This window comes from Ctenopharyngodon idella, chromosome 24 (assembly GCF_019924925.1).
Source record: "Ctenopharyngodon idella isolate HZGC_01 chromosome 24, HZGC01, whole genome shotgun sequence".
NCBI classification, from domain to species: Eukaryota; Metazoa; Chordata; class Actinopteri; order Cypriniformes; family Xenocyprididae; genus Ctenopharyngodon; species Ctenopharyngodon idella.
Genome location: NC_067243.1, coordinates 27,272,098 through 27,297,082, shown reverse-complemented (window position 1 = coordinate 27,297,082; position 24,985 = coordinate 27,272,098). Strand labels below are relative to the sequence as shown.

General features: G+C 36.5%; 1 protein-coding gene across 2 annotated transcripts in view; it reads left to right on the top strand.

The window, feature by feature from the left end:
• Positions 1 to 24,985, top strand: part of glg1a (golgi glycoprotein 1a) — a 36,978-nt gene that overhangs the window by 9,633 nt on the left and 2,360 nt on the right. The window contains exons 5-27 of one of the 2 annotated variants that reach the window (XM_051883532.1): positions 602 to 805; positions 883 to 954; positions 3,660 to 3,846; positions 3,923 to 4,134; positions 5,150 to 5,271; positions 5,651 to 5,752; positions 8,645 to 8,798; positions 8,929 to 8,973; positions 9,778 to 9,915; positions 12,276 to 12,362; positions 12,511 to 12,573; positions 12,651 to 12,764; positions 12,845 to 12,933; positions 13,076 to 13,193; positions 13,280 to 13,372; positions 13,450 to 13,587; positions 15,655 to 15,778; positions 18,527 to 18,669; positions 18,753 to 18,854; positions 18,931 to 19,038; positions 19,138 to 19,258; positions 19,334 to 19,440; positions 24,224 to 24,387. In XM_051883532.1, coding sequence (XP_051739492.1) covers positions 602 to 805; positions 883 to 954; positions 3,660 to 3,846; positions 3,923 to 4,134; positions 5,150 to 5,271; positions 5,651 to 5,752; positions 8,645 to 8,798; positions 8,929 to 8,973; positions 9,778 to 9,915; positions 12,276 to 12,362; positions 12,511 to 12,573; positions 12,651 to 12,764; positions 12,845 to 12,933; positions 13,076 to 13,193; positions 13,280 to 13,372; positions 13,450 to 13,587; positions 15,655 to 15,778; positions 18,527 to 18,669; positions 18,753 to 18,854; positions 18,931 to 19,038; positions 19,138 to 19,258; positions 19,334 to 19,440; positions 24,224 to 24,387 — 2,807 coding nt within the window. The remainder of the gene's footprint in view (positions 1 to 601; positions 806 to 882; positions 955 to 3,659; positions 3,847 to 3,922; positions 4,135 to 5,149; positions 5,272 to 5,650; positions 5,753 to 8,644; positions 8,799 to 8,928; positions 8,974 to 9,777; positions 9,916 to 12,275; positions 12,363 to 12,510; positions 12,574 to 12,650; positions 12,765 to 12,844; positions 12,934 to 13,075; positions 13,194 to 13,279; positions 13,373 to 13,449; positions 13,588 to 15,654; positions 15,779 to 18,526; positions 18,670 to 18,752; positions 18,855 to 18,930; positions 19,039 to 19,137; positions 19,259 to 19,333; positions 19,441 to 24,223; positions 24,388 to 24,985) is intronic. The other variant, XM_051883533.1, reaches the window with a different exon arrangement.

Below are 24,985 nucleotides of genomic sequence, written 5' to 3'. Positions count from 1 at the left end.
ATTGTCATAATTTACACAACTTTGTCTTCCCAAAGACTTTCGTTCATCTTCGAAACACAAAGGAGATATTTTTAATGAAACCTGAGAGATTTCTGTCCATCCATTGACAGTCCATTCACCCAAAACTCTGACGCTTTAAAACAGTTCATAAAGACGTCATAACAATAATCTGTATGAATAGACATGGAGACACGGTCGCTTTATATGATGAGCAGATTTAATTTAGGCTAACATAAACAGAACATCAGATATAGTAAACGGAAACTCAAACGTGCTTGCTTGATGCGTGACAACCAATAAGGTTTGTTTTCGTGCGTCAAGTGTGTGTTTCAAAGATAAGCGAAAGTCTTATGGGTTTGGAACGACACAAGGGTGAGTAAATGACAATGGAACATGTCAATGTGACGTGATCAGCTGTTTTTTTTTTTAGGACAAATGTATGATTGTTAATGGGGCGGTTAACTGATTGGAAGGCAGTGTTTAATCAGCATCTGTTTTGAGATTCATAGCTGCAGTTCTAGAGATGCAGGGAAACCTGTTAGACTGCACGTGTCCTGTGGTTCTCAGTTCTGAGTGCACATGCTCGTCCTCCACCCCTCAGGATATCCACTCTCAAGGAGAGGTGATCTCGTGTCTGGAGAAAGGCCTGGTGAGTGAAGCCGAGGAGCAGCCGGGTCACTACACCATCAAAGAGGACTGTAAGAAGGCCATCATGCGCGTGGCCGAACTCTCTTCTGACGACTTCCACCTGGACCGCCACCTCTTCTTCTCCTGCCGGGAAGACCGCGAGCGCTTCTGTGAAAACGTAAGCCACAATCCTGCCATGCTCACTCAAGCTATGTGGATTTCTGCATGATAATAGTTTGCTTTGTTCATTTTTAGACTCCAGCCGGAGAGGGAAAGGTCTACAAATGTCTGTTCAACCACAAGTATGAGGAGAGCATGTCAGACAAAGTATGTTTGCTTTTTTCGTTTACGAGTTGAGACTCGTGGCCCTGACCCAAACAACACCCACAGCCCAGTCTTCCTCTTCCTCTTCCTTCTTTATAAATGCCTTTTAGCCACAGGTTCAATAGTTTTACCCTTGAGACAACCCTGGTCTGACATGTTAACTAAAACTATTAAAATTGTTTTCAGTGTTTGAAATAAAGCTAAAATAATAAAATACAATTATAAAGCTATAATTATATATAGCTATACAAAAATATAAAAGCTAATTCAAACATATAAATACTACAATAGTATATAATACTGAAATAACACTGACTCTTAAAATATTAAAGTTGCTAGTCATTAGGGCTGTTGCACTAAACCAGCATTGACGATAACCGTGATTTATAAAAAATGAAATATTGATATTGTGTTAATACTACATATACAGTAAAATTGTTAATAATTCAGCAGCATTATCTGCTTGACACTCCAACACAGTACATGATGAAATTTCATCTTAATATATTTCATAAGTTTGATAAATATTGTGGTGATTATTATTATCATGAATTATTTTGGCTGTGATAATCATGTAGGGAAAATCTGATATTGTGACAGTCCTACTGGGCAGTGTTATTTTAATATCATTAAGATATTATTACAGTTTTAATTAATATTTTGAATTAGTTTATTTATATGTATTGTTTATTTTTTATATAATTTATATGTATTTTCTTTTTAGTTTTAGTAATTTTGTGTTTTTTATCATTTTTTAATAGTTTTTTTTAATGTCTATGTAGGTTTTATTTTTTATTTTAGTATTAGTACATCAAGTTAAATTAAATTAAAATGAGAAATGTTGCTTTGGCAACTAGCTGAAAGAAATGTTGTTGTTTTTTTGTTTTTTTTTAATTTTCAGTTAAAGGTGCAATATGTAAGATTTTTGCATTAAACTATCCAAAAAAACACTAACACTTGTGTACTTATGTTATCCAAAATGGTTCCAACAATGTTTAAATTCAGAGAAATATGATACGGCCCATGTCATTGCGTCGCCTGTCAATGTTGTCTCATCCCCCCCCACCATCAGCTGTCGGTAGAAACCAGCGCTTCCTTAAAAACTGCTGAAGTTGTAGTGTCAAAGCCGACAGTCTCTGGACTGGTAGTGTCTAGCAAGTTGTTTGTTTTGCACATACATAATCTACAATTGTTCATTATCGGGTTCTGTCGCCAAATTTAACCCCATAAAGTGGAAGTGGAGGTGAACATGACGACTCCCATGATTCCACGCTCCATCATCAAGCTACATTTGTGTTATTGTTTTGAATAAGCGACCTCTAGCGGCAAAACTTACATACTGTGCCTTTAACATTATTTCAAGTTACAGAAGTGTTTTATAAGGTTTTAATGAACTATAATAACTAGGGGTGCAACGGTTCTCTGTAAAAAAAAAAAAAAAAAAAAAAAAATCGAACCGTACCATTCTCCACTTACGGTTCAGCACGCTCTTGCACTGCGGTTCATTTGGAATGACGACACATCTATAAGGTTTGCTGATGATAGCAACGTGTAAAACAGACAGAGTTCGGATATGTTTCAGTCAATGAATACGCATTCTGGCTTCCCAAAACGTTACAACAGCGATGATGAAAGCGTGGACAAAATTGTCACTCTCTGTAAACTTGGTTCACTGCGAGTGCCGTATGTTCGAATATGAGCAGTCATTTACGGCGTCATCACCCGGGTGTTGATGGCGCATGAGCGCAGGTGAGACCTGAACAGCGCATGTTGCTATCTGTGTTTAAACTAAACTCATTTAAGCCTTGCTAATTTAAACATTCAAGAGCAAGACGCGAAAGAGAACTCACGTGCGCTATGAGAAAATTTGTGTGTGCGCTCATCCGAAGCGCGCACGCCCTTTATCTCAGACAGCACGCAAATATTTGTCCGTTTGAACGGACAAATTCACACAAACATTATGTCAACATGCCCATCTTGGCAAGTATCCTAACAAACATAGTCGGTTATGTCTTAAGTGAATGTTTAACAGTCGAAAAAATTGTGCGTTATGTCTTAAAGGGAAAGAAGCCTATTCCTGCTGCCTGTGTTTTTAATGTTAATTAAACAACAAATGACAAAGAAATCACTCACTGCTCTTGTCTGAATAGCTTTTGTAAGTAAATAATGATTAATCTTTATTTATTTTATACAGTGAAGATAACATGCAGTGTTATTTTATGTGATTATTTTATTCATTTTCTGTACCTGAAAACTACTGTTAGATACCTGAAAAGCACTGCTTATTTTATTTGAATCTTTGCTCTATTGTATTTATTTGTGATGTTGCTTGTAGTTTGATTATTTGTTCTTATTTTCTTTATTTTAATTTGACAGTAGTCCTTTTTCCCCCTGAACATGGCACATACCAAACCGTACCGAAACCGTGAGCCTAAAACCGTGATACAAACCAAACCGTGAGCAATTTGAACCGTTGCACCCCTAATAATATGTGCATTGTTTCATTTTAAACTGGTTGCACGAGTTGAGTGTTGAACTGTGGTGCTCATGTGGGAAATATGAGTTTAAGTCTGACTTGTGTCCTTTCTCTATACATTTCCACTTTTTTGTCCATAATTTCATCTTTTTTACTTTCTCTAGCAGTTAAAATGAAAAACAGCTTTTTCCACTTAAGTTCTTCTGCTAATGCGTATCTGTGTCATGTGCAGTGCAAGGACGCTCTTTCCACTCGTCAGAAGCTAATAGCTCAGGACTACAAGGTCAGCTACTCACTGGCTAAAGCCTGCAAACCGGACCTGCGTAAATACCGCTGCAACATGGACACGGCGATGCCACGAGCGCGAGAGGCCAAGCTCTCGTACCTGCTGCTGTGCCTGGAGGCCGCCGTACATCGCGGTAAGTGATGTGACGTGAAGTGGACGGACACAGATTCTGCCCCCCTACAGCTTTGGTTTCCTACTCTCTCTCGCAGGTCAAACCGTGAGCGGTGAGTGTCAGGGCGAGATGCTGGACTACAGGCGGATGCTGATGGAAGATTACTCCCTCAGTCCAGAGATCGTGCTGCATTGCCGAGGGGAGATTGACACGCACTGCTCTGGCCTGCACCACAAGGGCCGGACCCTGCACTGCCTCATGAGGGTGTTCCGGGACAAGGCCATCATGGAAGGCCACTGCCAGAAAGCTGTGAGTTTAAGTGCACTTTTATACACTCATGCGCTTGTTGGTCTGGTTGATATATTGAACATCTCTGATACATTCATTATTAGCGACAGGACGGTATGTCATGCCTGATATTAGTGCATTTTCAGGATAACTGCCCACTCAGCAGGTTAACACAAGTGATATTTTCTCCATTATGCCACTTTACAAACTCTTAACTAGGCATGCACCAAAATTTCGGCCTCCAAAAGTAATCGGCTAAAAATGGCATTTTTGTTTTTTTGCCAAAAATATATGCTGCCCCATCCCTCAGGTTTCACTCTCTCTAGCCATTATCACTGCGCAGTGTGATGGTCGCTCACGGCCCAAGCAAACGATCCACTCATGAAACCGCTCATGCTCATCGGAAAAGCAATGTCCGCTCAAATAACACGCTGACAGGAAATGTCTCTGTATTAGTAGACTTGTTTCTGTTTGAGATGGCCCTACTGTGCTGCAGTTGATAGTTGTTTAGAAATGGATGGATATAGAAGGATGGATGGATAGATAGATATGGATATGGGGATGGATGGATATAGATGGATGGATGGATGGATGGATGGATGGATGGAAAATTGATAGTTAAATTTTGCTATTGCAAAATAATTATGTTGTTTAATTGGGACATATTAATAAAAATGTAGTTCCTTGTGTTAGTTTAGCAAAGGAAAAAAGGGTAAAAAACATTTTTATCTACATTGTAATTTTTTTTTACTTTTTGCATTAAACATTTTGAATATACTTTGGTGTGGCTGTTTAGATAAAATATTGATTATTGCTTATTCTGATAAAAAAATATGCATAAATACCAAGATGATGATAAATATCACAAACAGGCTGAAAAATCTCAAGATAATTGTGTGCATTCACTGTGTTTCAGTACTTCCTGTGATGAGGCCAAATTCATTTAAATCAGGAATGAAGTCGTGACAGATTCATTCATGTTAAATAATGCAGCGGCTGTGATGAATGACTTTCACAACTGTCTGTGTCCCATCAGATCCAGACGCTGATTCAGGAAACAGACCCCGGGGCCGACTATCGCATCGACCGCGCTCTGAACGAGGCTTGTGAGTCCGTCATCCAGACCGCCTGCAAACACATCCGAAACGGAGACCCCATGTGAGTGCGCTTGAGTTAACAGTGTGGAGAAATGATTTCTGCTGAGAAACGTGTGAAGCTCCCTGAACTAGTTCATCCAAAGTCAAAAGAGTCATCATGTACTCATCCTCTTCATTACAAACATGAATGCTAACTGAACAAATAGGTGCTTTTATTAATATTTGGGTTGTTTTGGATATTTTTGGTATCGTAGCAAGGCCTGCTTCGTTGCCTCAGGCACTAGATATGACACTGCATTAATAACTCTTGTTTTAAATCTGACCAAACCAGTTTTACCATAAACTTTCCTGCATGTTGATTGATCTTGTTTATAAGTGTTTGTTCATATTTAAGTGTGTAGTCCAGCCTGAGCATGGGTATTTTGTGTGTGTGTGTGTAGGATCCTGTCCTGTCTGATGGAGCATCTGTACACTGATAAGATGGTTGAAGACTGTGAACACAGACTTCTGGAGCTGCAGTACTTCATCTCCAGAGACTGGAAGTGAGTCAAAACCTAAAAAAATGTTTGTTTGTTTGTTTGTTTTTTAATGCTAAAATTCCACAATTATAATTTTGACAAAATCCAGTGACCAAAACTTTATGTAACTTTCACACAATTCAAGTACTTCCTTATTTGTCTTTTTCACCATGCTTCAGGCAGAATCCAGTGATGGAACTTCCTGTGTGTCACAGTTTTAAGGAATGTTACTTGTTTGTAATGTGAGAATCATGTGGTAAAATGTAATGTTGTCACAGTACCAATACCATGAAAATTTTACGGTTCTCTGTACCACAGCAAAATTTTGTTTTTTTATATAGTCTATTTTAAAAACATATCAAATATGATTTGGAGCAGGTGTGTATGTTTGTGTGTGTGTATATATAGGCTACCTCAATTAAATAAATTTTGAAATACACACACACACACACACACACATATATATATATATATATATATATATATATATATATATATATATATATATATATATATATATATATATGCTCAAATATCCATTTTGTACTGTTGAAAAAACCAGCATATGCTGGTTAAGGTAGGTTTTGAAGCTGGTATGCTGGTTTGAGCTGGTTTATGCTGGTCCTATGCTGGTGCTGGTCCTATGCTGGTCCTCGGTCGATGGGACGATTGTGGTCCCGCGGTAGAAATGGGAACCGCGATGCGACCGCAAAGGGCACTTTCATTTTCGCGATCAAAGGGGCATGGGCTCAAGCCGCCCCGGCCCCCTCCTTGTGCACGCCACTGTGGGACACGAGCAGGAAAGAGACCATTTCTCTTTAATAATATCTTCATGTTATCTCCTGATGTTACAAGCAACTGACACTTGTTGTAAAAGGTCTGAAGAGCGAGTTTTGTCCTCTGCAGGGGCAAGACATTCAGGCTAGGTTTGATTTTGCGCTGCCAGAAAAAAGCCAAAGTAAAAATCACCTTTACAAAAACACGCTATACAAATCAACTTGACGCGCCTTATAAAGTCGAACAACAAGCACAAACTGTGTTAAATAGAAATTGACGTGCAAGCAAAAAGGTTACTGTCCTACGGTGTTTTTTTTTTTTTACTTTACCACAGTAAAGAATGCGAATAGCCTATAATAGGCCTAAATGCGAATGAAAGAAAGAAACGTTTATAATCCCCTTTGTGAGTGAAGATTTGGGAAAAGAAACAGATTCCATGTTCAGTGGAATAACTAATGGAATATTGTTAAATTCTCTGCTAATCGGGTGACCAGATCGCAATTCGCAAAACAGAATACAAAGCTTAAATTTATGGCCTCGCGTACCTCTCTCATTTGGCATGAACCAAAATGTTTCCATGGCTGCAATGTCACATTTAATTGCTAACCTATTATTTCTTTTGTAAACAAAGCTTTGTGCTTCACTCGTGTCATATTCAAGTAAATACTGCCACAGTCCTATCAGTGGGTACCGAATATACCCGGATTCTCGGTACTACCGGTACTACAGAAATGCGGGTATTGTCAAGTCAAGTCAAGTCACCTTTATTTATATAGCGCTTTTTACAATGTAGATTGTGTCAAAGCAGCTTTACATTGATAACTGGTACATTGTTTGGCTGCACAGCATCTCTTAAAGAATAGTGTCAATGCAGGCAGATCAAAAGCACTGCTGAATATCAAATGTCAAGTCAAGTGTCCCCAACTAAGCAAGCCAGAGGCGACAGCGGCAAGGAACCCAAACTCCATCAGGTGACATCAGGTGGCAGACAAGTGGCAAATTGGTGTTAAAATGGAGAAAAAAACCTTGGGAGAAACCAGGCTTAGTCGGGGTGCCAGTTCTCCTCTGGCCAGTCGTCCTCTGGTATTGTCACATTTTCAAAATTTTGGTACCGAAGTACCGGTACTTTTGACAACATTAGTAACATGACTGAGCACAAAATGGAGACACGGCTAAATATTACAGTGGAAATATTTATTAATGCCAGTTAGTTTAAAGTAGAGCTACACAATTAATCATTAAAAGAAGGGATCTCGATTCAAGCACTCATGCAATCTCATTCCTGAATGACAGCGATTCGGCTCTGTCTATTAAACGTTTGACAAAATCACACTGGAACATTCAGAACTGCGTTCTGATCCAGAGAGAGCCGTTGTCATGTAAGATATGAAACAGCTTCACAAACAGTCAACCACACAGTATCAATATTTCTGTCTTACAATAATTCATATTATCACAGAAGTACTGGAATAAAGGTTTATAGTTCAGATATAAACACTGATGTCTATGGTAGCGATAAAAATAGAGTAAATCACCTTTTGAAAGTGTCTTGATGCTTTAAATAATGATTGTAATAATTACATCATTACACCAGTAGGTGGCGACAAGTGACTGAAATGTGCAACAAGTGAAATGTTTGTCATTGAATCATTCATTCAGGAGATTTGTTCAAAAACAAGTGAAGTCTTAATGAGTGAGTCATTGAATCATTCACTGAAACCATTTTTAAAATAATATATTTAAATTAAATTAAATATTTTTAAATGGACTGCATCAATTAACAGTGTTGTCTGAACCTCTAGTAAATTACATGTTATTTTACCCCAAAAGTCTGTCTAATCAGAATCATGATTTATTTTAAACAAAAAAAAACAAAAAAAATCATAATTCTCAATTTATCCAGAATCGTGCAGCTCTAGTTTAAAGGTCTTTTTTTTTTTTTTTTTTTTTTTTTTTTTTTTTTTATTATTATTTTATTTTGTTTGGTGTTTGGTTTTCTAGAGAAGGTCAAAACTATGGTCCATGTTAGGTTCATTTTATGTCAGATTATGATCTCAAAAACTGTTCCTGTTCATATATGTGTCATAACTGAACATGAGTTGACATTTCCTCAGATATTTCCTGTCATTGTGGTTACAGACTGGACCCCATTCTGTACAAAAAGTGTCAGAATGACGCTGCCCGCATCTGTCACACTCACGGCTGGAACGAGACCAGCGAGTTCATGCCGCCCGGAGCCGTCTTCTCCTGTCTGTACCGACACGCCTACCGCACTGAGATGCAAGGACGACGGGTACGACTAACACTCCTCCATCTTACACTCGATACACTAACTTTTGCATTGTGAACTTAAATATCAGACAATAGGACATTGACAAACTTGAAACAGTAGCTCACCTGAGGCTTCCTAAATGCAACCATAGGGTTCATCAGAAACTTCTGAAGTAGATTCGGAAGTGAGTTTGGATGTAAGTATCTCTGATTCCTTAAAGAGCTGAATCTCACAATCCTGTCAAGAACATGTCAAGGTCACATGTCACACCCAAAACAAAAAAAAAAATTGTTTATGTTCCATTTTATGCACTGATACTTTATTTTCATGTGAATTAAGCACCCTCCCTTAATTCTCATTACCGTAATTCAAGAGGACAAAACATCATATATATATATATATATATATATATATATATATGTATATGTATGTATGTTTATACTTCATACTTATTTTTGTTCTACATTTCATTTATGCTGATTTTAATATAAAAATGAAATAATGTCATAGTGCAGAAAATATTACTGGTCTCAAAATATAAGATCTATATATATTTATTTTGTTGTAAAATATGACCTAGTTATGTTCTTGACAGGCCTGGCGATGTTCATTCACTCTTGAGTAAATGTGTTTAAGCCACAAACGCATGCTTTCAGCAAATGAGCAGGGACAAATCAAAGTCTTCTTTCTTTACCGAGACTGAAATCACATTAATTGATGTTGTGGGCTTTAAATGATTAGTAGTGATTGACAGGAAATTAAATCCAATGATGTGGGTCTTGGGAGGTCTCTTTACAGACTAATCTAACAACAGTGGTAACGTGTCTCACACACACACAGATTGCTGTTTTTAGTAATTTAGCTGAATCTGGAACTGACAGTCTGTGTGTGTGTGTGTGTGTGTGTGTGTGTGTGTGTGTGTGTGTGTGAGATTGAAGGGTTGTGGGTCTGTTTGTTAGCTCATAAATAAATCTGTGCTAATGCATTAGTCGATCTGTAGTTGTCTCGAGACTGTAAGACGGAGGTTCAGCGGATCCTCCACCAGCGGGCCCTGGATGTGAAGCTGGATCCAGAGCTGCAGCAGCGGTGCATGACGGATCTCGGGAAGTGGTGCAGTGAGAAGACTGAAGCTGGACAGGTTAAATAATTTATTTCACACGGTCACTTTTCACGTGCTGTGAAAGGTTTACAGTTTTTGCAACTGTTAAACTTAAGACATGTCAAAATGCATGTCCTAGCTATAAACATTTAAATACACTTCAAACTTAAAGACACACTTTATGAAATTAACAAGTATAACAACTTGTTAAAAGTAGAAAATAAACACAAACTACACCAGAATGGGTAACAGGGTTGCACGTAACAAGGCTTGTATATCTACCCTACATTAAGCTCTCACACAATAGAGGCAGTAGGACTTGTTGAACGTATAATTTCATAAATTAAAATGTTTGTTTGATCATTTTTTTCTAAAATAACTGTGGTAGCAGGGTTGAATGCTTGAGACTGGTGAATGCTGTCAGCAGAACAGTGTTTGTGAAAATTGAATGAGATTGGATTCTTCCTGAAGCGTGGTGAAAAAGACAGTGATGTTTCTTCCAGTGTGTCTCAGTTTTAAGGAATGTTACTTGTTTGTAATGGGGGAATCGTGTGGTAACAACAGTTGCAAAATTCTAGGAATTTTCAAAGATAGAAACTTTCCATGGGAATTAACAGGAAAAAACTGGAAATTTGCAAAATTGCAGGTTAGCCTATAACAGGGATCTTAAAGGTAGTTGAAATCTTGTAGCATAATCTTGGTTAAAACATCCAGATTTATTTGTAGTAGAGTGTTGTTGTCATGCCGTCATTTTACGCCGGACTGCTTCACAAACGAGGGTCAATTCAACGCTGGATTTGCACAAAGATTAACATGACGGCACATGCTAGTCGATGAGTTGAATCAACTCCACAGCAACTACATAAATTTATCCGCTAACCATTCAGAAACGTCCAGATGCATTCTAAAAGCACAATGTAAGGCTGAACACCGTTACTGACAATCCTCATTTTGGCTGCGTGAGATTCTCCAGCTTTGTTGTTGTTGAGCTGTTAAAGCTCCACCCTCTTTTGGAAAGGGGGTCGGGAGCAGCAGCTCATTTGCATTTAAAGGGACACACACAAAAATGGCGTGTTTTTGCTCACACCCAAATAGAGGCAAATTTTAACAAGCTATAATAAATGATCTGTTGGGGATTTTGAGCTGAAACTTCACAGACACATTCTGGGGACACCAGAGACTTATATTACATCTTGTGAAAGGGACATTATAGGTGCCCTTTAAAACAAAATGTATACACTACTGTTTAAAAGTTTGGGGGCTACAGAAAAAAAAAAAAAAAAATCCTGGAAAAAAATTAATCTAATAATTCAGTGTACATTTGTGGACAGCACAAGTGTAATGCCATATAAAAAAAATAGACATCATTGAGTACCGCTCTGTGCTCAAACCCTTTTCTGATGGGAAAAAGTCAAGCGACAGAAAACTAAATAAGCCTGTAATAATGTAACAGTAATAACTGTTTATAACTAGTATGTGACCAAAAAAACAAAAAAGCCCCAGATTGTTGCTAATGTGCTGCTAGCCTTTATCTCAGAACTAATTTAACTTCTTTAGTCGTTTAGCTAGTAAGTCCCAAGTGTATGAGGTCTATTCACCTCAGCTTCAGCAGTTACAGCCCCAACTATGATTGTGCTGAGTACAGATATGTTATTTTAAGAAATTTGTATTAGTTTACATGCATGTCTGCTTATGGCCAAACTAAATGTTTTGTTTGTATATGATAAAGTTTGTATAAATTACGCCAAATTTCCAATTAATCCCCTTTGATTCCTGTAAATTCTTGTTAAGTGTCCAACTTGAAATATTCCCAGAATTCCTCAGCTTAACTTCCCATGGAAAGTTTCCGGAACGTTTCCGCCCCTTTGCAACCCTAGTGGTAAAAGGATTGAGCACAAAATGGAGACACGGCTAAATATTACATTGGCATTATTTGATCATGCCAATTAGTTTAATAATTTTTTTTTTTTTTTTTTTTTTTTGGTAACACTTTACAATAAGGTTAAATTTGTTACTACATTAGTAACATGAACTAACATACTTCTACAGCATTTATTAATGTTAGTCAGTGTTAATTTCAATATTTACAGTGACATTATTAAAATCAGAAGTTGTATCTGTTGTAATCTGTACCTGAGCTAACAGCACCTTATTGTAAAGTGTTACTTTTTTTTGTATGATTTGAATTTTTTAAAATATTGGACACAAGAAAGGTCAACTTCTGAGGGTGGATTACTACATTCATTTTATATTAGATAATGCTTTCAAAAACATGTAATGCTCTACAAAATGACACCAACAAATGTCCTTTATTCACTGATAGTGCGAGCTGTGGAGATGGTTTGAATGTTAAATTCACAGACATGAACATTATTCAGTGTGTGTTTTGTGTGTGTCAGGAATTGGAGTGCTTGCAGGATCATTTAGAGGATCTGGTCCTTAACTGCAGGGAAGTGGTGGGAAACCTCACAGAATTGGAGTCTGAGGTACAAAAAATGCTTTTGTGATGTTTTACTGCTGTTTTGCTCTGAAATTAAGAAGACTCAGTTTCTATATTTCGTTGCTATTGTTTTCTGCTGGACGCGAGACGTCTGCTGTGGCTTTGGACTGATTTCTGTGCGTCTGGTTTTCCAGGACATTCAGATCGAGGCGTTGTTGATTCGAGCCTGCGAGCCTGTGATCCAGTCGTACTGTCATGTAAGTCACTAATCAGTACTTTAAAAAGGGAGAGTGACGCACCAGCTTGCTCTTTTTCATCATCATCTCTCTTGTAGGACGTGGCCGATAATCAGATAGACACAGGGGACCTGATGGAATGTCTCGTTGCCAATAAGCACCAGAAGGAAATGAATGAGAAATGCACCGTGGGAGTCACACACTTCCAGCTGGTACGTCTGTCGATCACACGCTCTCTCTTCCTTTCCAATACTACTATTGTCAACCGTCCATTTCTCATCCTCATCCTCAGATCCAGATGAAGGACTTTCGCTTCTCGTACAAGTTCAAGATGGCCTGCAAGGAGGACGTACTCAAACTGTGCCCCAACATCAAGAAGAAGTGAGTTCATCACAGAACTGTTGTGTTTTTGTATCATGTATTGATAAAATGACATTGGCAAAAAGCTACACAAGCTCTTTTAGTGGTGAATGTAATCATCTAAAGCATGATGGGAAGGTTTTAATGGTCTGTTTACCCTCAGGGTGGATGTGGTGATCTGTCTGAGTACCACAGTAAGGAACGACACTTTACAGGAGGTCAAAGACCAGCGAGTTTCCATGAAGTGTCGCAAGCAGCTCCGAGTGGAAGAACTGGAGATGGTCAGTGCATATTTGAACATGTCTAGTATTTTGTAACGTTTTTATATCCAGTGGAGCTTTGATGTTTGTGACTGTGTGTCTTACAGTCGGAAGACATTCGTCTGGAGCCGGATCTGTACGAGAGCTGCCGGCAGGACATCAAGCAGCACTGTCAGAACGTGGTGTTTGGAAACGCTCAGGTAAATCATCATCACATCTCAAGTTGTCTGACTTTAACTGTAGTGATCTGCTAATCTGTGTGTTTGTTCACGTTCAGGTGATCGAGTGTCTGAAGGAAAACAAGAAGCACCTGACCCAGCAGTGCCATCAGAAAGTCTTCAGACTGCAGGAGAATGAAATGATGGACCCAGAGCTCGACTTCCAGCTCATGAGAGTCTGCAAGCAGATGATCCGGGTGCGAAACCTCATCAGTTACATCATAAAATAGGGTCCCCGCGAGTTTCATTAAAATGTTAGTTCACCCAAAAATGAAAATTCTGTCATTAATTACTCACCCTCATGCCGTTCCAGACCCATAAGACCTTCGTTAATCTTCGGTACGCAAATTGAGATATTTTTGTTTAAATGCGATGGCTCAGTGAGGCCTACATAGGGAGCAATGACATTTCCTCTGTCAAGATCCGTAAAGGTACTAAAACATATTTAAATCAGTTCATGTGAGTACAGTGGTTCAATATTAATATTATAAAGCGACGAGAATATTTTTGGTGCACCAAAAAAAAACAAAATAACGACTTATTTAGTGATGGCCGATTTCAAAACACTGCTTCAGGAAGATTCGGAGCGTAATGAATCAGCATGTCGAATCCGCAGTTCGAAGCGGCAAAGCAGTTTGGCGGCAGTTTGGCGGTTTGACACGCGTTCCGAATCATGATTCGACACGCTGATTCATTACGCTCCGAAGCTTGGATCTTGAGAGAGGAAATGTCATTGCTGGCTATGCAGGCCTCACTGAGCCATCGGATTTAAACAAAAATATCTTAATTTGTGTTCTGAAGATCAACGAAGGTCTTACGGGGTGTAAAACGGCACGAGGGTGAGTAATTAATGACAGAATTTTCATTTTTGGGTGAACTAACCCTTTAATTTAAGGCCATAAAAAGTTGAATATATTAAAAGGTATAAGAAAAGTCTTAATCATTTCAAGAGGTTTTAAATTTGGAGATTGCGATATGGCCTAATATGCATTTAAACAATCTAAACATTTAGGATGTGGTATATATTAGAGATGAAACAGTGTGAAAATTTCATATCACGATTATAATGACCAAAATGATTGTTAAAATGTGTTCAATGTTCAAAAAGTATTTATATTTAAAGTTTATAATTTAAAACCAACAAACAACAAATACAGCTAGCAGCACTGTGCACTTTTTGTTTGCATAAACATACAAAATAATAACATTAACAATGATGTCCAGATTTTTAAATTAATAAACATTTTGATTTAGTGACTTACAACATTTTATCTGCTAACATGTAGGCCTACATTAGTTCAAGGAACACTTTGAAAAAGTTTTATAAAATGATAAACCTCGCATTTCAGGCGTAAACCATTTTAGAGAAAAGGGATGAGTCAAAATTATGACTGATTTTTTTTTTTTTTTTTATTATCCGAATTGTTTACATTTTTAGAATGCACATTTGCTTATTTTCCATCAACCAGTTTAAATTACAACACAACTTCAGTCCAATTTTTGTCTTAACAAAAACGGCATACAGGCTGAATGTAAATTCTCTCTCTGACAGTAGATGGCGCTTATGGAACAGCAGAAATAGAGCTGCTTCCCCGGAACGTCTGTAACGCTTATGAACTCTACTCTATTAGGCATTACACAGAGAGATGTAAAGAAAATGCCATTGAAACTTTCCTGAGAACAGTCCGACCCTTCAGAGATACATTCATGTAATCAATTAATTCATATAATTTCCCTCAGCACTCTTGTAAAATCTCACAGCCCCATGCAATGTTTTCTTATGCAAAGCGAAACCTATGTATCCTGCGACTGCGTGAGACTGTTGATTAACTAGATTTTTATCATGGTTTATCATCAAACCGGTAACCTTTCATCCCTAGTATATATCATTTTTAAAATTAATATAACGATAGTCACTTGTAATTTGTAATTATCCCTTTTCTTTAAAATGGTTTCAAGGCTAAAATGTAAGGTTTACCTTTAAAAAAAAAAAAAAAAAAAAAAAAAATTTAGTTGTTTAAATCATGTTTTTTTTACAGTCATTTTATGGTTTGAATTGCCCTACCCAACTCATAAAGCATTCATTTTATTTGTGCAGGTCTTAAAAAGTCTTAAATTTGATTTTAACAACCCTGCAGAATAGTGTAAAGACCCTAAAGTTTAATATTGGCTTGACATTGTTTGGTTCAATATAATGAAGAACATTTGAATCTTTTTTTTTTTTTTTTTTTTTTTTTTTTTAAATTCTTTGTTCTATCTTTCAGCGTTTCTGCAGCGATACAGATGCAAAGAACCTGTTACAGTGTCTCAAACAAAACAAGAACAGCGAGCTAATGGACCCTAAATGCAAACAAATGATTACCAAGAGACAGATCACCCAGAACACAGGTACAGCCACCACTACACGCATACAGACATACTCAAAGGCTAGCTGTTCAATTACTCATGTATTGTCTTAAAATAAGGGTTGGTGAAACGGGGATCCAGCTTTATTAATGTAGATAATGTAGATGGCAGAGTTTAACTACATTATCGTGGCCAGAATAATTTTTGATATCAATAGAAATTTTGAACACTCAAAATATGAGTGTAAGGAGGCAGAGAAAGAGTTTGTAACCATAACGGTACGCAAACAACCTGTTGATCTGCACTTCTACCACTCCGTCTTTTTTACGGAAACTCCCACATTGGCGAGCTTAACTTTTCCTGGGAGCAGTGTCACATCTCCTCCAGCATGATTTTGTGCAGTGGTAGTAACTACAAACTGCATCATCAACATCACAGAGTTAAGGAGCAATACTGCCACCTGCTGTCTACCAGTTATTGGTGCTGGATTATTTATAATTTTAATGTGTGTGTGTGTGTGTGTGTGTGTAGTATTAACATGACATTATTAATATTTGTTTTTTAAATCAATATTTGTTTAAAAATGTCAGTCAAATGTTTTTTTTTTTTTTTTTCCAGATCAAAGTAGTTATTTTATGAGCAGTTTTATTTTATTTAAATGAGGATTTTTATTTCAACCCTGTTACCAATTTTTTTCATACCGTTACAAACATTTAGTAGATGTCTTAACCATTGTTGTTACCTTTAGTTAACTATTAATCTTAGTTAACATGAATTAATAATGAACAATTTTTTTTTTTTTTTTTAAATCATATTAACAAAAAATATTAAACGTTGTAAACATGTATTGTTCATTGTTGGTTAATGTTAGTTAATGCACAAAATAATGTTAAAGGTGCAATATGTAATCATTTTGCAGTAAAATATCCAAAAACCACTAGGCCATTGTTATATATTTTGTTCAGTTCAGTACTCACAATATCCCAAATGTTTCCAACTATTTGTAAATCGTGAGAAAATTGCAATTTTAACCAAGGCTCCGGGACGTGTGAGGAGTCGCCTGTCAATTGCGTCATACCCGCGTTACCCTCGGTTACAAGGGAACAACTGTTTGGTTACATTTATAGACAGAAATCTAATTATTATATAGCTCAACACGTTTAGTCTTATTGTTTAAATCTAATTTTCTTGATTTTTTTTTTTTTTTTTTTTTTTTTTTTTTTTTTTTTGCGAGTACCATGCTTTACCATTCCTCAGAGAAAAACACTATTTTGTGAAGTAGCTAACATAGCATAATCAGATCAGATAATCAGCATAGTAATACAGAATTTTCTCCATCATACAATACGTTTTAAAATTGCATGCCATTTATCAACACAAGCCATCCAGCATTTATTATGATATTTTAAAATCGATCTATCTTAATGCAGTGTGTCTCAAACAAGTGTCTCACAGCAGCTGCCGAGCGAACACACAGAGTAATGTTATAGCATCATTTTCAACACAGTCAAATGTATCTAATATGATAAACAGAGCTGCGTTACCTCATACTCATGACCAGAAAAGCGGAAGCGGCGCCGACGACTGTGGCATAATAAAAGTTCAGCTGCTCGTGAGGCGTGTGTTGCGCAATCGCTCCAGTGGCCTCGTTCAGCTCCCACAACACTCGGTCCTGCTCTGCTTCATACTACAGTAACGTTAATAATCACATCCATGAACATGATTTCTTTCCGAGTCCTGTCCCGATTATTTCCACCGGCTGTGATGCAAAGACCACATGTCCCAAGATTCCGTGCTCAAACTTGGCGTCATCAAGCTACGCCTTTGTTTTGAATAGGCCTCTAGCGGACAGAAAATATTACATATTTCACCTTTAACTAATAGGTCATTATATATAGTGTTACCCTTTTTTATTTTTCTACTAACAATCATTAAATAAATATAATTTAAATAATTTGATATTAAATTTGAAATGGGTAACACAGTTGCGAGTAACAGGGTTGTAGGTTTTGCCTATATTGCGGTTTCACTCTGAAGGGGCTGGTTATTTTGAGACTTAATGTTGGTTTGTAGTAAATATTAGTAAGGGGGTTTTCAACCCTGTTACCTTTTTTTGTTTTTCTTCAACCCTGCTACAAAAAAATGGGAGATTTCTTGAAATTGTTTCAAAACCCAGTAATAAACATTTTCTGGTAACATTTTTCTAATAAAGTTTTCTAATAACCATTGAATAAATCTTAATGAAATAAGAAATTTTGCTAAAATGTATAACAGGGTTGTAAGTAACAGGGTTGTAGGGTTTGCTTAAATTGATCTTTCACTCTGAAGGTGCTGGCTAGTTTGGGACTAAATGTTGATTTGTAATTAATTGAAAAGGGTTTTCCACCCTGTTATTAAAATTTGGGAGATGTCTTGAAACTGTTTCAAAACCTAGTAACACTTGGTATTTTGTTATTAATAAACACTCCTTATGATACATAAATTGAAAGGAAATGTTTGTTTGATCATTGTTCATACAATAGCATTAGTAACAGGTGTGAATGTTTGAGTTTGACAGCTGCAGTGAACGGAATTACATTAACTGTAATGTACTTGTTTTCCCACCATAATTGAGAAAGGGTTGAAATTGTCAATTTGAGGGTGTCACAATTTTAATTTGATGTGCCATTATTGCAATAAAAAGTAAGAGACACCAGTTTGTACCTTTTTATGTGTAAAGCACCTGTTCTAAAGCAGCAGATGAATCAAAGAACCTCATTCCATCAGTAAAGTCTAACTCTTCGGTTCTAGATTATCGCCTGAACCCTGTGCTGAGAAAGGCTTGCAAAGCTGACATACCCAAGTTTTGCCAGAACATTCTGAACAAAGCCAGAGACGACAACGAGCTGGAGGGGCAGGTCATCTCCTGCCTCAAACTCAAATACGCAGACCAGGTTCGTACCTGTAATCGCTGTGAGTGTGACGAATCGCTGGAAAAGCAGCAATACTTCATATAACGGTGTGTTTGTGTCTCCAGCGTCTCTCTCCAGACTGTGAGGGCCAGATCAGCGTCATTCTGCAGGAGTCAGCACTGGACTACAGGCTCGATCCGCAGCTGCAGCTTCAGTGCAGTGAGGAGGTAACGTTCACCATCTTAATATGACGTACATGGATATGTTTTGGTCCTGAATGACTAATAATGACTGTGTGGCCAGATCCCGCGACTCTGTGCGGAGGAAGTAGCGGCGCAGGAGCAGACGGGTCAGGTGGAGGAGTGTTTAAAATACAACCTGCTGAAAATCAGCCATGAGGGCTGTAAAAAGGTAAGACTGCTATGTTTCCATCCAAAGTTTCCATCCACCTAATGGGAAGTTGCTTGTTGGCTTGCTGACGATGTGTCTGACGCTCCGTTCACGCTGTAGGAGGTGCTCAACATCCTGAAGGAGAGTAAGGCAGATATCTTTGTGGATCCGGTTCTGCACACAGCCTGCGCGCTGGACATTAAGCACCAGTGTGCTGCAATCCCGCCGGGCAGAGGAAGACGTGAGTCATTCTGGAAGTGATTTGATGCTAATTAAAATGTATAGATATTAATTACTGCGCCTTGTGTTTGTGCAGAGATGTCCTGTCTAATGGAGGCTCTCCAAGATAAGCGTGTGAGACTCCAGCCTGAGTGTAAGAAGAGATTACAGGACCGCATTGATATGTGGAGTTACGCCGCCAAGGTGAGCAATCCCATATGCACCCACCAAACCCCAAAAAAGTGGGGGGAAAAAACTTGCTTTCAGTACAAACAATATTATTGTTCCATAATATCAATGGTGTTCTGTAACATGTAGCAAAAATGTTCCAAAAAGTAAGCAGCAACATGCTGCTTTCTAAGATATGGCTAAATTATAAGGCTGTTTGCATGTATATATAACCACTAACTTAAACAAACAAATAGCTATTATTATGAAGCTTATATATATATATATATATATATATATATATATATATATATATAACCATTCTTATGAAAATTTGACCTCAGAATGGTTTTCTGAATAATTTGCTTAAATCTTGCATAAATTGTTGTTTAATTCAAAAGAAACAATTTACACAACTCTTATTCTATATTTTAATCAAAATACGCAAATTTACGTCTGAATGGTTTAACAACAACAAACAATTAACAAACATTTTACATTTAAAAAATCTGCATTTTACACACGAATAATTTTATGAACAATAAACCTTATTCATAAAATATTCATAAATTTGGAATAATTTGTACATAAAATGGACCTTCCTTTAAACTCTCCTCCAGATTTACAAACTCTTCGTAAACCTCAGACCAGTGTTAATTTTGACAGCAAATTTTGATTTAGTTTTAGTCATAGTCTTTTGACTAAAATGCCATTTAGTTTTAGTCATATTTTAGTCATCGGAAATTGTTTTAGTTTCAGTCTAGTTTTAGTTGACTAAATATCATAAGATTTTAGTTGACTAAATCTACAGTAGATTTAGTCGACTAAAATCTAATTTAGTTCAATTGTAATGTATTAGGCTAAGTAAGCATTTCTCTAACAATACACAGATCCAATACAGTTAAATACATATGATATTCTCCAAACTGTTTGTTCACTTGAGACAACCAACTGTACTTTACTCACCAAAGCGGACGTTTTTAACCATTCAAATGCAAAAAGACATGAAAGAGCTCAATTCAGTACTTGTCAGGGATTGAGACACTTATCATTGAGGTACTATTATAGTTTTTATTAAAATTTTGATTAGATTTGATTTTTAGTTTTTCTGCTCTCATTGTAATTTTAGTTAAAAGTTTTAATAATTTTTTGTGTTTGTCTTTTAGTTTTTGCTTTTAAATGTCTATATAGTTTTTTTTTTTTTTTTTTTTCTGTTATTTTAGTGCATCAAGTTCAGTTAAAGCTCGGAAACTAGATTAAATAAAATAAGTTTACATTTTTATATATATTTTTATTTTTTATTTCAGTTAACGTTTATTTTTTAAGTAATGAAGATTTTTTTTTTTTTTTTTTTTTTATGGTTTCAGGTTTAGTTAACTATAATAACCCTTATACCTGTAAAATATATTGAATAATGTGTCAAATAATGTTCTTAATCTTCCCTTCCTGTGACAGAAGATGCAGTAGTTTACTATGAATTAAATAGAAATTAAATTAAATACAGTTTATTGTGTAAAGAAAATAACCATAATGACCAGGAAAAAATAATAATTATAAACCATCCCGAAATACACCGTGACTCTTATTCTGAAATGTCTGCAGTCTGCACTGTAGCAGTAGCAGGCTGCTCATTTAAGCTCAGATGAGGGAGATAAAGTATGCATTCTTACAACCGCCTAAAACATATTACCATATAAACATTGTCAGAATTCATTAACATTAGCTTACAAGCAATCGCTTGTCATAAATGTGCGCTATTCATTGATTGCAAAGCAGTCTGAAGTGCTGCTGCACGAGCCTGTAGAGCTCGCAACAGCGCCGCTTTTCCAGCGGTTAGGTCACCACGTTACACTTCAAATGTGCTCATCTTCCACACAGGACAGCAGTTCTGTCAGGAAATCTTCCGAAATGGTCCCTCTCTATCATTTTCGTCTCGTTTTTATTCGTTGACGAAAATTAGAGGAGATTTTCGTAATAGTTTGTCATTCAAAGCACATTTTTATTTAGTCATCGTCTCGTTTTCGTCTGTGGGGGAAAAAAAAAAAAAAAATGTAGTTGACAAATTATGACAAATTATTCGAAATTAACACTGCCTCAGACTTGTAGTGAACTTCAATCACTCATAAATAGGGCACGTATTCACACTTGTACTGTTCTCAACATAGTTTTATTGTTTTGACAGTCAGATAAACTCCCTTCCCTCACACGACTCTGAAGACAAGTTAGTTTGTCCACAGGTTTTATGGTCTTGGGTATGGAGTGAAACCCAAGATGTATATTATTTATAGATGTGTGTGTGCATATATATATATATTATATATATAATGCACACACATATATATATATATATATATATATATTATATTATATTATTTACAGATGTATATAAATGTGTGTGTGTGTATGTATGTGTATATATATATAAAATAAATAAATAAATAAATTAATAAATTAATTAATTATTTATAGATGTATATAAATGTGTATGTGTGTGTGTGTGTAATATATATATATATATATATATATATATATATATATATATATATATATATATATATATATATATATATATATATATATATAAATATGTGTATGTATGTGTGTGTTTACAAATAAATATATAAACAAACATATTTCAATAATGATAACAATTACAGTCAAGTCACCTTTATTTATATAGCGCTTTTTACAATGTATTGTATTGATATGAATACAACATCATATTAACATCCTCATTAATATAATATTCTGACATTTGTGATGTAAATAATGAACACAGCAATATGACGCTAAAGCACAATGTGGCTAATGCAGTAGCCTGATGGAAAATTATTAATAATTCTCTTAAACCGTAACAGTTCACATTTATATGGAAGTATAATGGACATCCATGAAAATCAAATAAATACTTACAAGCGATGCTGTTGCAAGGTTAAAGATTACAGAAATATGTAGATTAAAGAGAGCCATTGTTACCACTGCCCGCATGGAGCACTCACTAGTTCCTGATTCATGTGAATACCGGAAATCACAGAATTAAAGCAATGTCAAACTTGCCACTAGATAGAGCTCTAAACCATAAATAAAGTTAACAGGAGAATTAGCAACATGAATAACATTGAAGAATTACAGGCATTAAACAATTAAATGTGTCAAATTAAACACAAAATATGAAATCTGTTACATCGAACTTGTTCCAACACAATGCTCATTTACAATTAGCATTTTGTGTTAAATTTTACATAAAATGTCGCATACTCATATTTTACGAAGAAAAGCTTGCATAAATTGTTGGGTCTAATTCAAAAGTAAATTTCACGAACAATTTATACAAATCTTGCGCAAGTTTCTGCATTTAAAATCAATGCGCGAATTTACTTCCAAATTTTCAACGATTACGTTTTACAAACAATTTACATTTGAAAATCTTCAATAAATGTGACCGTTATGTAAGGATGGTTGTTTGAACAGTTTGCACAATTCTTACAAAAATTGTTGCCTTCAATCCAATGTGACAGTTACGCAAGAGTAATTTTACGAACAATACACCTCATTCATAAAATATTCATAAATTTGCACATAATTTGCACATAAAATTGACACCTCCAGATTCAAACATTTCGTAAACCTCAGATTTGTAGTGAATTTCAATCACTCGTAATGTTCACAGTTCACAATTAGCATTTTGTCAAATTTTACATAAAATGTCAAATTCTCATATTTGCGTAGAAAAGCATGCGTAAATTGTTGCATTTAATTCGAAAGTAAATTTTACAGTTTACACATCTTACGCAAGTTGTTCCATTTAAATCAGTTTGCGAATTTACTTTTTAAATATTTACATTTCACAAATTTACATTTTTAAATCTTCAATAAATGCGACAGTTTATGGAAGGATGGTTTTACAAATTACACAAATCTAAAGTTGCTCAATCCAATGCAACGTTTTACGCAAGAATAACTTTATGAACGATAAACCTCATTCATAAAATATTTGTAAATTTGGAGTAATTTGCACATAAAATGGACATTCCTGAAATCTCTCCTCCAGATTCACTAACTCTTCATATACCTCAAATTTGTAGGGAATTTCAATCACTCGTAAATAGCGTACGCTATCACGCTTAGCATTTTGTTACATTTTACATAAAATGTTACATACTCATAATTTGCGTAGAAAAGCTTACGTAAATTGTTTAATTCAAAAGTAAATTTTACAATTTACACAAATCTTAAGCAAGTTTTTGCATTTGAATCAACGTGCAAATTTACTAATTTAAACGTTTACATTTGAAAATCTTCAAAAAATGCGACAGTTAAAGTAAGGATGACTTTACGAACAAATATTACAAAAATTGTTGCATTCAAATACGCAAGCAAGGTTTTACAAACAAATTACACATCTTAAAGTTGCTCAACTCAATCCAACACAACATTTTACGCAAGAATAACTTAACAATGTGAGTCAATTTTGTGCATAAAATGTACCTTCCATCAATCACTCAGAAATAGTGCACACATTCACATTAGCATTTTACATAAAATGTCACATACGCATAATTTACGTAGAAAATATTGCGTAAATTGTCACATTGAAGAATTGTACACAAATTTGCTTTCTTCAAATTTTGTAAAGGAATCACAATGTAAAATATAACAGATGGGATCATATTTTGAGTCTTTTAGATATATTTTAAGATTAACCATATGTAGTGATGCAGTTTGCGCGCGTAACGCTGACTAAGCGCACACAATGTACGCTGAATGTAGGTTTCAGGGAAGTTTCACGAGCACAGTGTTGTTTCTCTGTTCTCAATAGGTGGCGCCAGCAGAAGGTTTCTCCGACCTGGCCGGGCAGGTTTTCACGTCTCCTGCCAAGACCTACATCCTGAGCATGCTGGCGATGTGCGTGGTGTTGCTCTTCCTCATGGGCCTGCTGTGCGGCCGCATCACCAAGCGCGTGACGCAGGAGTTGAAGGACAGGTAGAGAGGGGGTGCAGGGCGGGGGAAGGGTGTTTCCGCTCCCCCTGCAGGGCGAACAGCCCATCGCGCCCCATACGCGCCACTCTCCGTCCTGGGCCGGGGAAGGACACTGGGGTTGCTGAAGCAAACTTGACGGAGGGGGGCGGGTGTTTAGACTCGTGCTGTGTGTGCATTTTCGTGGTGCCACCGACGGCCACATAGGGACCCAGTTTTAATTGCTACACACACTCTATTTTTTTTTTTTTTTTTTTTTCCCTGACTGTGCTTGTCCTACATCGTCACCCGCTTCTCTGAGTAAACCTGCCTGCCGCGGACCCTGCAAGCATCCTTTCTGACCTCCAATCAGCTTCCTTCAACTAATATCACAAAGACTTTGTTTCGCTTTCCAGCTAAACATTTTTATTTATTGTTGATGCTCGGATGTTTTGGATGCGCAGGAGGTTTTGCTTTTGTTTTCCTTTCGTTTGCAGGGATTGTTGAGCGCAGTTTTTGACGTCCATGTTTTAGGAAACAGTTTACCTGAAGATGTGCATATTGACAAAGATGGAGCGATTGAACGAATGTGTGTTTGTGCCTTTTTGCCCGTCCGAGTGAGAGA